The following is a 15924-nucleotide window of genomic DNA, read 5'->3' on the forward strand; positions in this document are numbered from 1 at the left end:
CCCAGTAGTGCAATTGCTGGGTCATAGGGTAGCTCTATTTTTAATTTTTTGAGGCACCTCCACACTGTTTTCCAGAGTGGCTGTACCAACTTGCATTCCCACCAACTGTGTAAGAGGGTTCCTCTTTCTCCACAACCTCTGCAACATTTGTTGTTTCTTGCCTTGTCAATTTTTGCCATTCTAACTGGTGTAAGGTGGTATCTCAATGTGGTTTTGATTTGAATTTCCCTGATGGCTAATGATGATGAACATTTTTTCATGTCTGTTTGCCATTTGTATGTCTTCTTTGGAGGAGTGTCTGTTCATGTCTTCTGCCTATTTTTTGACTTGATTATTTGTTTTTTGGGTGTTGAGTTTGACTCTTTAATTATAGAGAACAAACTGAGGGTTCCTTGGGGGGGGCGAGGGGTGAAATAGGTGATGGGGATTAAGGAGGGCACTTGTTGTGATGAGCACCAGGTGTTGTAAGTAAATGATGAATCACTAAATTCTACACCTGAAACTAATTTTTAAAAATTTTTTAATTAAAAAAAGTATATATATTTCACATGTAAAGGCCTATGAAGAGTATAAAACCTGGCTCTTATTCCCTTAATATACTCAGTAAGAATATAAAGCACAAACACTGCATACAAATAATTAGTAACAAAAGTGTCAATTTATAGATATAAATAAAAGTACTGGCAATGAAAGAGACTTCACAAAATTGTACAGGTCTAACAGACCTGATGCTATATACTGTGATTTCCAAAGAGAGGTCACTTTGGGCTATTAGGAAAACTTCATGGAATAGAGATCAGACCTCAGGCCTTGACAGACAGTAATTTTAGATTGGGGGATTCTTTCAGGGAAAGCATATGGTATGAGAAAATACTTAGATACTAAGTATTTATTCTAAGTATTCTCCCCTTATAAGGGAGGAGGAAATCTTACATTTGGACTGATAGAATAATGACATTGGTAAAGAGGGAAGAGTTTTCGACATTGGGAAAGTATCGGGCAAGATCTGGTCATCTTGCAAATACAATAGTCCCCCCTTATCCATGGGGGGTACATTCCAAGAGCCCCAGTGGATGCCCGCAACCATAGATAGTACCGGAACCCTGTTTACACTGTGTTTTTTCCTGTACATGATGAAGTTTATAAAGTAGGCTCAGTGAAAGATTAACAGTAATAAAATGGCACAATTATAACAATGGACTGTAAAAGAGGTTGTGTGAAGGTGGTCTCTTTTTCTCCCAAAATATGTTACTGTACTGGACTCACCCTTGTGATGACATGACATGATACAGTGCCTTCAGGATGCGATGGAGGGGGACTGATGCAGGCTTTGTGACACAGCGTCAGGCTACTGTGGACCTTCCAGTGATAGGTCAGAGGCGGGTCACTGCTTCCGGGCTGCCACTGACGGGGTGCCCGCACCCACAGACAAGGGTGGAGTACTGTAACACTGCTGTGTGCATTCTTGTGCACGTCTTTTGTGTGCTTATGTTCACATATCTGAGTATCTAGGAGTACAGCTGCTGGGTCGTGGGGTATACGTATGTTCGACGTTAGTAGGTTCTGCCGTGCAGTTTTCTGAAACATGCTGTATCCGTTTATAATCCCTGCAGAAGTGTGTACAGGAGTTACTGTTGCTTCATATCTTTGCCACCACTTGGTGTTTCCACCTTGTAGAATTTTAGTCATTCTGGTGGGTGTGCTGTATTTTATCATATTATTTTGCATTTCCCCTGAAGACTTGTTTGAGCACCTGCTCAAATAGATATTTTATTTAGGTATTTTTTGAATTGTGCCTTCAAGTGTCTTGTCCATTTTTGTAAATGGGTTATTTATGGCTTTCTTACTGATTTGTAGGAGTTCTTCTAAACACAGGCCTTTTACTGGATATACGTATTATAAATTTTTTCCCTTCTCTGTGGCTAGCATTTTCACTATCTTAATAGCATCCTTTGATGAACACACGTTTTTCATTTTAATTAAGTCCAAGTTATCCGTCTGTTTTCCATTATGGTTTGTGCCTTTTGTGTCTTCAGAAATATTTGCCTACCATAGAAGCTGTGATAGATTGCTACAATTAATGACCTTGATAAACCATGCCTCTGTCCACACCCTTTTATAACTTGGCTTTGCCGTTCCTTCCGTCAACAGATGGAGTCTAGTTCCGCACCTCTGAAGTCTGAGGTATCCTTGCCTTTTTCTGACCAAATTCAGAAACAGTGCTGTGCAGTTTCTGAGCCTAGCATGTAGGCCTTTTGCAGCTTGTGCTTTGCCATCACTCCAGTCCAAGTGTAAATTGGGTAAACGCTGGAAAACGAATTTGACCCTTAGCCTCCTAGAGAGTTAGAGGCCCCGTGGAAGAGAGTGGAGGCATCCCAGCTGACAGCTAGCATGCCAGGCATCGAAGGGAGGCCAACTCAAGTCGTCAGAGGACTGGGACTCAGGAGCGACCCTAGGCAAGGCCAGAAGAAACTCCCAGCCAGCAGATTAGTCTGGTTGTTTTAAGCCATTAAGTTTTATTTTTTTATTTTTATTTTTTAAAGATTTTATGTATTTATTTGACAGAGAGAGACACAGTGAGAGAGGGAACACAGGTAGGGGGAGTGGGAGAGGGAGAAGCAGGCTTCCCGCTGAGCAGGGAGCCCGATGTGGGGCTCGATCCCAGGACCCCGGGATCATGACCTGAGCCGAAGGCAGATGCTTAATGACTGAGCCACCCAGGCGCCCCCTAAGCCATTAAGTTTTAGAGAGGTTAGTGATACAGCAATAGATACCACGTACAAGAGGAAAACATCAGACACCTACAAATAAATCTAAAGATGTGCTACACCTCCACACGGAAAACTTCAAATATGACTGAGAGAAATTAAAGGACAGCCCAATAAATTAAAGACTGTACTATGTCATGAATCAGGAGACTCAAAATCTCAGATTGTCTATTAATGGAAATTGGCAGGCTAACTCTACAATTTATATGGACGTACAAATAGCTAATTATAGGGCAAGCAACCGTCTTGAACACAGGTCAGCAAACTACAGCCCGTAGGTCGTATCTGGCCCACTGCCTGTTTTTCTAAAGGTTTTTTTGGAGCATAGTCATCCTATTTGTTTACATATTGTCTGTGGCTATTTTTTGCACTGCAACATAGTTAAAATAGAGAATAAATGGTTTGCAGTGCCTAAAATCTTTACTCTGTCCTTCACAGAAATAGTCTTCCAGACCTTGTCCATGAAGAACAACAACAAAGTCTAAACAGTGTTAAACTTCCAGCCAGTAAGACTTACTAAAAAATTCAAGAGTATATTGGCTTAAGAATAGAAAACTAGACCAATGGAATATAATAGAAAACCCGGTAACAGACATATATACATGTGTGTAATAATTTATAGCAAACGTGCTGTTGCTATGCAGTAGGAAAAGAATGTTCTTTACAATAAATTGTGTTGAATCAAATATTTGTATGCGGGAGAAAAATGATTCCTTCTGAGCTACCATCTCACTATTTGTCGCCTCTGTTCTTTGTTTTGTTTTTGTTTTTTTAAAGACTATTTATTTGACAGAGAAGGAGAGCACAAGCAGGGGGAGCAGCAGGAAGAGGGAGAAGCAGGCTCCCCGTTGAGCCGGGAGCCCGACGCGGGGCTCGATCCCAGGGCCCTGGGATCATGACCTGAGCCGAAGGCAGACGCTTAACTGACTGAGCCACCCAGGCGCCCCCCATCTATTCTTTGTTACCTTTTTTTCTCCTTTCTTATCTTGGTCTATGAACCAAGTATTTCTTGTTACTCAGTTTTCCCCTCTAATAGTTTTTAGCATTATAGTCTTGTAGTTAAGATAGTCTTCCATTATTCCTCGAGCCTCCTGAGGATCATGAGTGAAAGTGTGGGGTATGCATCAGGACCCCTGCCGTCTTGGCAGGAAATGAACGGTTCTTCTTTTCAACACCAGGAGACCAGAAATCTCTCAGATTTTTTAGCCTCCCGGCTGCTTGGTTCTCTAGCCTCTCCTCCTGCACATGTTAAACGCTGGAGCGGCAGTGTTGCGAGGGAAGCTGCACACGGTTGGGTCCCTTCTCTGCAGTCCCCTTTCCTCCAGCATCCTGGCCCTCCATACTTCCCCGCCTTTGATGACCCTGTTTTCCCAGCTCAGTGACACTGTGGGCCACACCCCCCAGGCCACGGCTGTCTGGTCAGCCTCTCTGCCTGAGGACCAAGCAAAGCTTTGAGTAAGCAGATCCCCTGGAATAAACCGTGGGATCTACACAGGGCTCCCTTTCAGTGCTTTGGCCTAACTCCCTCAGTCCTGGTGGATGGTAGTCTGCGTCTGTAGTTGTCCTTGGAGGATTGGCCTTATACAGGCTACTCCATCATGCCCAGAAGCCCAACCTCTCCTGTTCAGTTTTAACCTTCACTTGAGCCTTGGGTAAAGAAAGAGTAATGGCAGGGAGACTGGCTGTGAACTGGAAGACATGCTGTACACAGAGTACTGTCTTGCATACACTGGCTGGGATCGTGGGGACCTGTACTGTTCAGGCTGGCATGCAGCCGTGGGACTACAGGCTTGGGAGGTGTCTTTAAAAAAAAGTCATAAACTGGGCGCCTGGGTGGCTCGGTTGGTTGGGCAACTGCCTTCGGCTCAGGTCATGATCCCAGAGTCCTGGGATCGAGCCCCGCATCAGGCTCCCGGCTCAACGGAGAGCCTGCTTCTCCCCCTGACCCTCTCCCCTCTCATGCTGTTTCTCTCTCTCACTCAAATAAATAAATCTTTAAAAAAAAATAATTTTAAAAAGTCAATTTATTGAATAAGGGTCCCAAAATGCTAGATCACTGGGCATAGAGTAGAAAAAATCATATTTAGTAAGAATAGGCATTAAATATTCAGTTACTTTTTTTTCTAATAATTAGTATACTTGGACAAATTGGGCTGGATTAGGGAGAATGACTAGGTGTATATGCATTTTAACATTCTGAGTAAATACGAGCCCATGCATTTTACAGCAGGTTTCAGCCGGGTGCTGCCGATACAAAGAAACCTGCCGGGTAGCCTCTGCCACTGGCTGGTACTGGCTGCCGTGTCCCACTAGGAAAGCTTAACATGTTTCCTCAGACACGCTGTCAAGCGAAAGCCGATGGGCCTGTACAGTCTAAGGGACTGCAATAAAAGCAACATAAGGTCAAAGAATTGTTTTGAAATAACTGAGGTGTCTCATTTTCATTCTTTGCATGTAGAATGTTAAGCTACAGTTGAGTGTTTTAAATGCCTGGTAGTACCGAGATATTTTCAGAGAGTATACTTAATGTAGCTAATAGTTTTTCTCAAAGTCTGAATGATTTCTTACATATATTAGTTTTATGTTGAATAGATCACAAAGAACTAGGAAGTAAGAAGAACAGACAATAATATCAAACTGTCAAAACCTAGGTGCTTCACTTGGAGGCTCTTAGCTTTTATTTCAGCTCGGACATTCCATGACCTCCAATGTTTTCCCCCACTGAACTACGATACTATTATTTTTATTTGACCAAAGAAAAGATACCTTAAATAAATAGCCAACTTTAGGAATAGCCCATGGGTAAGGGAAAAAACCACACATGCCTTCTATATCCAATATTCTTGGGAGATAACATGTTTGTCATTCATTACTGTCCAAAAGGAAGGAAAAGAAGTAAAAACAAGATTTAAAATGGATTTTGGTTTCTGTTTTACTAATTAAAACGGACACCAGTCTTCTGAGAATTACACTTCTGATAAGCAAACAGACCTGGTAATTTGAAGTTGCCTTTATTAAATTGTGCTTCCAGCGGGAAGCACATCTTTTATTTCCCCATCTTATATTAGACAAAGGTCAGGTATAGGTTGTGACGATTTCCAATAAAATCTGCAAAATGAATACTCTTTACTGAAATGGAGCACCACAAGTCTCTAGAAGAGCAGACTATTCATTGCGTTTCTGTGAGTAAAGCACCACAGTGTGTGCATCTCATTGTGTTTACAGTATCATCCTGCTCTGGTTTGTTGCACATAAATAATTAGGCTCAAGTGGAGATTGAAGGCTCGGTCTATAACCAATCCCAGAACTTCAGGTTAACTTTTAAAGTTGTTTTATACACACAGGCTGTTTTATTACCAATTTCATTGTGCATTGTACAATCACCATGTTAAAATTTACGGTTACTTATTTCTTTAGTGGTTAGACAACTGTAAGAGGACATTTGGTGCCAAAGACGACCTGTATAGGATAAACACAGATGCACAGGTAAGTTTCCTCTTCTTACTTTTGCTATATCTCTAGATCAGGTAAAATTATGTGTTCGAATGTCCCTGTTTGATAATCCTAAAAATAAAATTTATAACACTTTTCATTTTTGTTATCAGAACAATCTTTGTCAAAGTTAGGTTCAATGAAATATTGGCTTAGTAATGAAAAATTCACTTTAATAAAAATGAACGACCAGCTTGTGACTGAAGCTTAATAACATTCAGCAGATAAGCTTGATGGATATCTAGACAGTCCAAGTTAGATTGTACTTGCTGCATCTGCCTCTTCAAAAAATTTTTGTTCTGCATTAGTATTCTGCAGATAAATTGTCTAGTTGGGAAAGCAAACCTGAGAGTAACGTTACATACATTCATGTTGGCCTCTCTAAAGGTGAAATTGTGATTGGATAAATTATAACTTTTTTATAGTATAAAAGTCAGTGAAAATAAGAGTAACATTTTCTTAAAGTACATGTATATAACACATTATATTAAATGAGGATAAATTAAGCCCTACAAATTATTCTAATAGGAATATAGGTTCATATGGGGAAGATGCAGTCATCAATTAAAATTAACTTCTGCATTGACATCAGAGTTCATCTTTTTCAATATTGGTTACACTGTTAAGCATTTCTAGTCACTGTAAAAGTTATTGTATGATTATAATAAAAATGTGAAGTTTTTTTAAACTGAAATGTTGAGAAAATAGTAGTATGCATTTCACATTCAGTATCTCTGTCCTTACAACGATGTCTAGTAGATGCTATTATTATCCCCATGTTGCAGATGAGGAAGCTGAGGCTCAAAGAAGCCAATGTATCTAAAATCAGTAAGAAAAGTTAGAATTAAGATTCAAATCTAGGCAGGCTGACTCCAAATCCTGTACTGTGTTACAAGGAATGGTCAAATCACCTGTGTAAAGAAAGAAACAAGGGAAAATAAGGAATTAACCCTAAACTAGAATTGGAGCCTTTGGTTTTATCTTTGCCACTATTTAACTGCATGGTTTGAGCATGTAATATAAACTTTTTCCTACATAAATTAGGTGATTAGACAAAGTGATTTCTTACATCCCTCTGCCTTGAAGTAAATGAGTTCCATCTCCAAGAGTCTAAGTCGGTTAATATAGCTCAAGGCTTTCTAAGTGAAAACTGAAAACTGTACACTTAAGAGTTTAGTTTATATCTTCTCTCTCCTTTTATATTCAGCTCCTTGAGATTGGGGACACTTTTTACACAACATTACTAGTATCTGTCCCTGTGTACCAGAATTCTTTTGCATAATAATTTTTAGATTAAAAAAAAACCCACACCTGCCAATTTCAATATACTTAAAAATCAATTTTAAATCTGGAAAGTTGGCATAATTTCTGGTAATTCAGAGCTACACGATTAATTACATTTGTGTTATCTCCTACAGTTGTGATCGTAGATTGATTTGAGAGAGCAAGCAAGCAGGGGAGGAGGAGAGAGAGAGAGAGGGAGATGGACTCTTAAGCAGACTCCTTGCAGAACGTGGAGCCCGACGTGGGGCTCCATTCTCATGACCCTAAGATCATGACCTGAGCTGAAATCAAGAGTCGGCTGCTCAGCCGACTGAGCCGCCCAGGCGCCCCTGCCATGATTTCCTTCCCATTACAGCCCAGAATAGATGCTGTGAGTGATGCAGAGAGAGCCAGTTCCATCATTCACGCTAATGGAAGTGAGAAAAAGTATTTGAAACTCAAATGGTTTAGTTTCCATATAAAACCGTACAAAGTAGAACCTCAAATTTAGATATGCTAATATGTTTGACATTGGATTATGCTCAACTGACATTCACTGAATGACTATCCACATAATTTACAAGGAAGCAGAATGGAGCTAAAGTTCACCTTTGCTTAGCAAATCCCTTCTAAATTGATAGGAATAAATGTTATATAAACAGTCCTTCAGAGGACACTGTTTAGAAAAGCTGACTTCAAAGGGACTTTTAGAAGCAATATTTACGTTACAGCAATTGCTATTTTAATTAGAAATCATTCTTTAGAATGGACTAGGGACTAGGTCCAAGTGGCTATAGATACTTTAATGTAATAATTTTTAAATAATCCTTAAATTAGATGTTTTGCTATGTATTTTACATACATCATCTCATTTGACTCAAACCTAGTTGGGCTGAACTTCTGAAGTTCACTAAATTGCATTTTGGAATGCATTTTAAAATACACATCTGCTTTTGATATTTTATGTTCTGACTCAGCACCAATTAGGGCAACATAGGACCTAATTAGTAAGGGTAGGAAGCCTAGACCCACACCAAAGATAATCTTCTCATGGATATTTATAAGATTATAAGCCAGTTCATTTCTAAAAACAGCAATTCATTTCTTATTTTTCTAATCAGAAATTTTCCACTTTACTGATGGAAATTTTATGACATTTGCTTTTTTTCTTAGATCACTTATACTAGCCACCTTTTCCTAGATCACATTAGTTCAGTTTTGTCCTGTGTAGCTTTCAGACAAGAAATAAATTATAGCCTACATGTCATTTAGTTATTTGGCAAAGAGTTTAAAACACCCTGGGTTGTTACAGTAAGTGTATAAAAAGTTTTATTCTGGAAATATCAAATTTTTCTTTTGGATGAAAGTAAATGTTCTTCAGTTTGCCTGGGACATCTGTGACCCTAGTTAAAATGATTTCTTACACTAATTCTTGGTCTTTTTCTTCCTTTGTATTTTTTGTGACCCGATCACCTTCTTGCTTAGCAAATGGAAATTCTAGCAGTAAGTGACCTGTCTTAATTTATAGACTTACCATGTCAGACAAGCTGATTTTCACTTGCCATTTGTGACCTAGCAATGTTTTGTCATGGACTACTTTTAAGAGTGTGCTTTAGTTCCACATAGCCCTAATCCATGAAATGTTGGTCCTCTAAAGAGGAGATTTTCTGATATGTACAACTAGCAGTTCCCTTTTTTGTACATCTGTAAACTAACATTTTAAACTTAATTTTAAAACTCATAAGTGCATATGTTAATTTCATGGTCTCATTTCAATGAGATCACAAGGTTTTGGGTTTTCATTTTTAGGTAAGAGGTAATCCAGTTTGACTTTGCTTTATCAAACATTTGTTGATAAATGTAGCACGATATACATCTCAAGGGGGCAAAAGTATATGCATTTGTACATTTTTTTCATTATGAATTTTAAGCTAAAGTGAATCCTTTTTAAAGCATTCTATATATTGCCTACCGAAAAATTCTAATGTGAAAATGTGCTTCTCACTAAATGAATTATGTAACCAACAATCTTTAAATTGTATTTTAATCCCAGTCTTCAAAGCATCTTTCATCAGCTTCACACTACATTAACTTGCTTACTACAGAGAAATAAATGCCAAGATGACTTTTAATGTATTTACTTATAAATTTTTATTGGAAATGTACTGTCTAATCAAACAGCATGGACAATGGCACCTGAATTTAACACAGTGTTATTTACTTACTTCTAGGAACTGGAGCTCTGCCGAAGGTTATATAAACTGCATTTTCAGTTGCTGCTTCTGTTCCAAGCCTACTGCAAACTGATCGGCCAAGTAAATACAATAAAAAATGAAGCAGAGGTAAATATTTAGTTGTAGTAGGAATCACTGATTCTAGAATATTAAAATACAATACATATATTCCTTGTAGGAGAGCTTATGTCAAAAGTCACTTAATGGTGAATGCTTTTTTTCAGAATTGTCTTTAGACTCGATGTGCTATTTTGGGACCTGTCAGTAAATAAAACAGCAGATAGATAGCCAGCGGTCTTGAAAGGTTCAAGACCTTAAAGGTCACAGCAGCAATGACAGATCATCTGTAACCAAAAGTCAAGGAAAACACATCAGCTGAATAAAGAGACAGTTAAATTATGGAACTCCCCTAACATCTTGTCCATATATTTTTGTAGTTCTAGTGATGCACATAAGAACCAACATGTCAAAAACACTTTGAATGTTGGAAATCATGTAAGGAATAGGTGCAAAGGTAGTGAAGTTAGTCTTTTTGCCCCTTGTCAAAGCTGGTACTGAAACAGGAAATGCTTTCACTTTTGTTAAATGGTTAAATCAATTTAAAAAATACATACTGGTTTATATAAAATGCACTGGGTAAATAATCTTTTAAAATATAAAGACTTTCAAAAATTCATGACCCCCCCCAACAGTGAATGATTTTTACTATGTTAAAACCAATATAAACATTGGTTACAACCGGTTTTATTACATCTATCATATTTATTACCACCTGTTATTTTTTTTTTCTTGAGTAACTTCTGTGCCCAATGTGGGGCTCAAACTCACGACCCCGAGATCGAGCGTCACGTGCTCCAACTGAGCCAGCCAGGTGCCCTTATCACCTTATCAAGAGTATTTAGAGATGACTTGTAGTCTACTGAATTGAGAACTTGAAGTATTAAGTGCCTTTAACTACTAAGTTTAACATTTGCAAATCTTTAAGAGAAGCTACTCCTATCATGAGACATATCTTTACAGCCAAATAAATGCCCTTTTTGTTACTTAATATACAAATAGATCCTTTTAAGGTATATTTATTTGTTTTAGGTCATCAACATGTCTGAGGAACTAGCCCAGCTGGAAAATATCCTCAAAGAAGCAGAGTCTGCTTCAGAAAATGAAGAAATTGACCTTTCCAAAGCCGCACAAACCACTATAGAAACTGCCATTCATTCTTTAATTGAAACTTTGAAAAATAAGGAATTTATATCAGCTGTCGCACAAGTAAAAGCTTTCAGGTAAAATGTGAAGGGATTTCCTACCTCTCCACCTAGACTGGGATTTTACAGTGACTGGGTTTGGGCTTTCATCTGATGTTGTTTCAGTATCCCGTCTTTATGAAAGCATGACTTTGGTATTTTCTACAGCTATCACTGAAATGACCCCACTTTTAGACTTTGTTCACTCCTCTACTTTGGGTAATACATTTGCTCAAATATTAAAACAGATCCTCAATGATTCACAAGGAAATTTTGTTATAGGTATTAATTTAAAATGTAGCTAACTTTAATAATTGCTTGAGTCTCAGGACTTAAAAATATTGTGTATTTCAGATCTCTCTGGCCCAGTGATATCTTCGGCAGTTGTGAAGATGACCCTGTGCAGACGCTGTTACACATATATTTCCATCATCAGACTCTGGGCCAGACGGGAAGCTTCGCGGTTATAGGCTCTGACCTGGACATGTCAGAAGCCAACTACAAATTGATGGAACTTAATCTAGAAATAAGAGAGTCTCTACGCATGGTGCAATCATACCAGCTTTTAGCACAGGCCAAACCAATTGGAAATTTGGTGAGCACTGGATTCTGAGAAACTTCAGGCATTTAGGGAAGAAACAAACCTGAAGATGATGAAGAATATTACCAGGCACCTTTTATGAACCCTTGCAGTTCACAGATAACTTCCTGGCAGCATCCACAACACGAGTGTAACTATTGTCCAACTTCTATCGAGATAAAGAACGTCAAAATCAAAGATCTGAAGAAAATTCTAACAGCTGCCAATACCTCCCACAATTAACTCTATGAAGAAGGAATTTTTTATTACTTAACCTATGTGAAAAGAAAAGGGCTAAAAGTGATGCATACATTACTTTCTGGAGAAAGAAGAGAATTCCCAGACTGTTTGCAATAATGGCCTCTAATACGGAGACATTGGAAAGCAGGTGACATGAGGCTAAAATCCAGGCGTTCATTTTAGCTGAAGACCTGCAAAGCTGTGTGGATTTCCAGCAGCCAGAAGCATAGTCTACAGTTGATGCTTAATCATCTACATGAAGAACCTTCAGTCGGATAGACACACACACACAGAAAGACTTCTTTGCAAAAACCATTGATTTTTTTTTTCAACACCTGGGATAAGGGCGTGGGTGTTTTGTTTTTTAGTCTGTATAAGGGATTACGTGTGCGTGAGCTGGGATGTGTGAGTATGTGATAGTCCTATTTTCAAGGTATGGATGTTTGGGGATAACGTGTCAGAGCATGCCTGAAAGAGCACTGCAAGATTATTTTTGAAGAAATTTTATTTTATTAGCTCTAACTCTTCATAGTGTGTAAATGTTAGAACATTTTAATACTATTTTAAAGCTGGGCTTTCCCGGTATTTTGAAAAGAAATAATATATCTGTTAATGTTATTGGAATGCTGCTCAGTTCTCTGATCAGTGCTTACGGGACGATTGTTGATAACTAACCAAAGTAGATGCCTGCAGAGACTTAAAAATGTAAAATAAAGATGTATGCTGCCCGGCAGCTCTTCTCCTTAGAAACGTTAACTTATTTTACTCCATAATTATTATAGAAACTGTATAGATTAAAACCAGTATTGTACATTTTTGCAATGCACTGTTAGACAAGAACAGGTGTACAAAGCTAAAGAAAAGATTGTGGTCACTGATGGTAGAATACATGACTTGCGGGCTCCGAAGTCTGCAGAAAATTCAAGGAGATGCAAACACATTTTTCTATGTTTATTCAGGACTCATGTGTTTCACCCAGAAGGAACCTGGGGCTATGGGGGAAAATGAAAGGAAGCCTGAAGACTGACTACCAAAACATGCAATATACTTAACTCCTGTCGAAGTCTGTAGCATAACATGAACTGGATTCTCTGTCCTTTTTTAAATAGCATTTTGTAAAAGAAATGAATGTAGTCCCACAATTCCTCTGATTTGAAAGGAACACCTTGTATTTTTTATAGGCATCTCTTATCCACTGTGACTTTTCTTTTAAACTGGGCTCTGTGCCTCCAGAGTTTAGAATGTAGAAATGAAATGCTTAGCTTTGCCTTTTCTTGGGGGTGTGGACCCTGCCAGAAATGTAATTATGCTCAAGTGCATTAATTGAAGGCACTGTGCACGCCATTGGACTGCTGACTAGAGTTATGTTACCTGTAAAATCCATAACTGGTCACGGCACATTCATAATCACTGTATTTTTTGACCCTGATAAAACACACACAAATTATTTTAATGGTGTTCTGGTACTGTAAATGGTGTCCTTTAAATTATTTAATAACTTTTAGGTGTGGGGCAGGAAGAGAGGGATGGTGTCCAGAGACACCCCACACTTTATATCCTATCGTACCATCCCATTTTCTCACCCTCCTTATATCCTTTTTGTTAAAATAAAAAGCATTGTAGCTGTTGATTTGTGTTGTATTTTAAGGATGAATGATGATCGTGTGCATCATGCAGAAACTTTTCAAATATTAGCCTCATTCTTAAACATACCTTCCCGAAAAGGGGGAGAATAAAGTTGAGAACAGATTAGGTTGACTAATTCATTACCCAAACCAAACCTTTGAACAGTTGAAATTTCCTATTCATGTTTATGTAGCTAAGTTAATAAGATAAATACACCTACAGAGAGCAAAAATGCAAATACAAAGTAAGTAGGATTGTCCTTTTGCAATTGAGTTTTCCTAAAACCGATACTAATTTGCTCCTCTGAATCCAAAGTTTGCATTTAACAAAATACACCAGATGCTTAATTTATTAAATACCCCGTGTACTTCCAAACAGAGCCCTTTTTCTTTTGCCCACTAAGTTGATCATTTTTTAAATAGTAATACTAGCTTGTAAAATAACACCAAGAGAAGAGAGCTGGAAGTGTTTTCATTCTGCTTCTAAAATAGGAAGCCAAAAGCTTTTTTTTTTTTTAAACACAGTTTAGAAACTGTTTTCTACTTTCAGTGATATAGAGGGTGTGATACAACCCACAATCTACCATAAATTTAGGAAATAAACATTCTCTTAGAACAAACTCACCAAAGCCAGAGTAAGTTTTCCTCATTTAGGTCCAAGAGAACTGCTCACACACCACGCCAGCATAATCTAAATGAAAGAAGGAAGATATTAGAATCAATGTCATTGTACTTGATGGCATTCTAAAATTTTTTCCAAAGTAATCCACTGTCACCTTAGCAAATGTAGGAAATGTAAAAACTAGAATCACTGGAAACCAGAGATAACAGTATTCTGGGGTATTTCTTTCTAGTCAATGTCGCTCGTTAAATATACACACACACGTATACACATATACACACATTTCCTTTGTACAGTTTGACAGTGCTAATTGCTAAAATGTTAGCACAACTTTTATAACAAAGATGTTTTTGTGCCACTTTGTCCAATGCACACCAAGTAAAACCTACTTTGATCCTTGCTTTACCTCAACTGTAAAATAGGTTAGCTGCTCTATTAAGAGCTTGCCATTACTTTTCCTAAGTTTAAAGAATGATTTAACTACCCGTATTAGTAGACTTAGGACTCCCTAATAGGTGTATTTCTATTGTTCCCTCACTCAAGTGTTTACTGAGTACACTTGCATGCCGTGAGTCAAATAAGTGTCCTTTCCCTGTCTCTACCTTCAACCAAATCCATAGGAACAGGTGTTAGAACAGCACCTTCCCCCACACCTAGAGTTGTCATCTCTTTGGTCCTACCACCATTTTACCTGGTCTTTGCAAGTCTTACTTGTTTATAGGCATCCACCGTGATTATTTCTTTTTGAAGATAAATCTGTGTCCTACCACAGCTTTAAAACCTTTCCGTGAATTCGGATGACAAAGGCCAGTCAGTCCTGAGCAAGGTCTAAAAAGTCCTCCCAGTCTAGGCCTACCAGTGTCACTTGCCATCATGCCCATCCCTGTCCTCCAAAGTATTCTATTACTTTGGTTTCCTTTTGGTTTGCTCTACCACTGGGCCTTTGCATATGCTACCTTGGTCTGAAAAGGCTCTCCTTCACCTAATTCAATTCACCCAAACTTCAGGTCAGCCCAAGTGTCATTTTTCAGGCAAGCCTTCCCTGACCTCCCTAAATCTGATCCCCCATTTATTATAGGCACCTAAGTAGCTCTTTCATATTATGTGACAAACTCCATGTTACCTTTTTTTAATGCAGAAAATAATGGCCATCTACCCAATGCACTGGAAGGTCCAGAAGGGCAGAGGCCACATCTGTGTTCTTCTGAAGTACAAGGCTGACTCAAGCAGTTTCCACACCTCAATTCCATCAACAAGTAACACCCAGGGTGCTTGCTAAAATGCCTCACACCCAGACCGTGATTCTGAAGGGACAGGGGCCTCAGTCTGTTTTTACAAGCACCTTCCCTAGTTCATGTAGATGCAGAGGGGACTTCCCCTTGCTCTAAGGGTCCTAGAGACCTCAAATTCATTCTAGGTTCTTTACATTTGTCTACACCCATGCACCCAAGAGGTTAACAAACATCTCTCTAGACTACCCTCTAAGGTCGTAAGGGTTAACTCAAATGAGAGGATTAGAAAATTGGACAGAGGCATAATTAGCACCTGGTTCCAGTTACGTGGTTTCTGTAACCATTAAACCAATAATCAACTCTGATACTAAAATCCTGAGGCCCTAGCCAACATGCCATCCCCCACCAGGAGCGTGCCGGGAGCAGGTCCTTAGTATTTTCTTGGGAATCATGTCAGAAGCTAGCAGGCACAGATAGGATGAGAATTCCTATGTTAGTTTGCAGTTACAGAACTGCAAGACAAAAACCCAGCCTTAACACAGTTAACTAACTTGAAATCCCTAAGTACGTTTAGGAGGCCTATTTAACTTGATCCACTGGACTTCAGGTGGTAACAGCTTAAAGAAA

General features: G+C 38.7%; 1 protein-coding gene across 4 annotated transcripts in view; it reads left to right on the top strand.

Annotated features, from left to right (window-relative positions):
• Positions 1-13446, top strand: part of FRYL (FRY like transcription coactivator) — a 259607-nt gene extending 246161 nt beyond the window's left edge. For 2 of the 4 annotated variants that reach the window (XM_035005015.1, XM_035005018.1), the window contains 5 exons: positions 6186-6254; positions 9009-9026; positions 9755-9865; positions 10847-11037; positions 11353-13446. In XM_035005015.1, coding sequence (XP_034860906.1) covers positions 6186-6254; positions 9009-9026; positions 9755-9865; positions 10847-11037; positions 11353-11611 — 648 coding nt within the window. In that variant the 3' untranslated portion in view covers positions 11612-13446. The remainder of the gene's footprint in view (positions 1-6185; positions 6255-9008; positions 9027-9754; positions 9866-10846; positions 11038-11352) is intronic. The other 2 variants (XM_035005016.1, XM_035005017.1) reach the window with 2 other exon arrangements.
• The last annotated feature ends 2478 nt before the right edge of the window (positions 13447-15924 follow it).

The sequence above is a fragment of the Mirounga leonina genome, unplaced genomic scaffold (assembly GCF_011800145.1).
Source record: "Mirounga leonina isolate KUSES-001 unplaced genomic scaffold, KU_Mleo_1.0 Mir_129, whole genome shotgun sequence".
Classification (NCBI taxonomy): Eukaryota; Metazoa; Chordata; class Mammalia; order Carnivora; family Phocidae; genus Mirounga; species Mirounga leonina.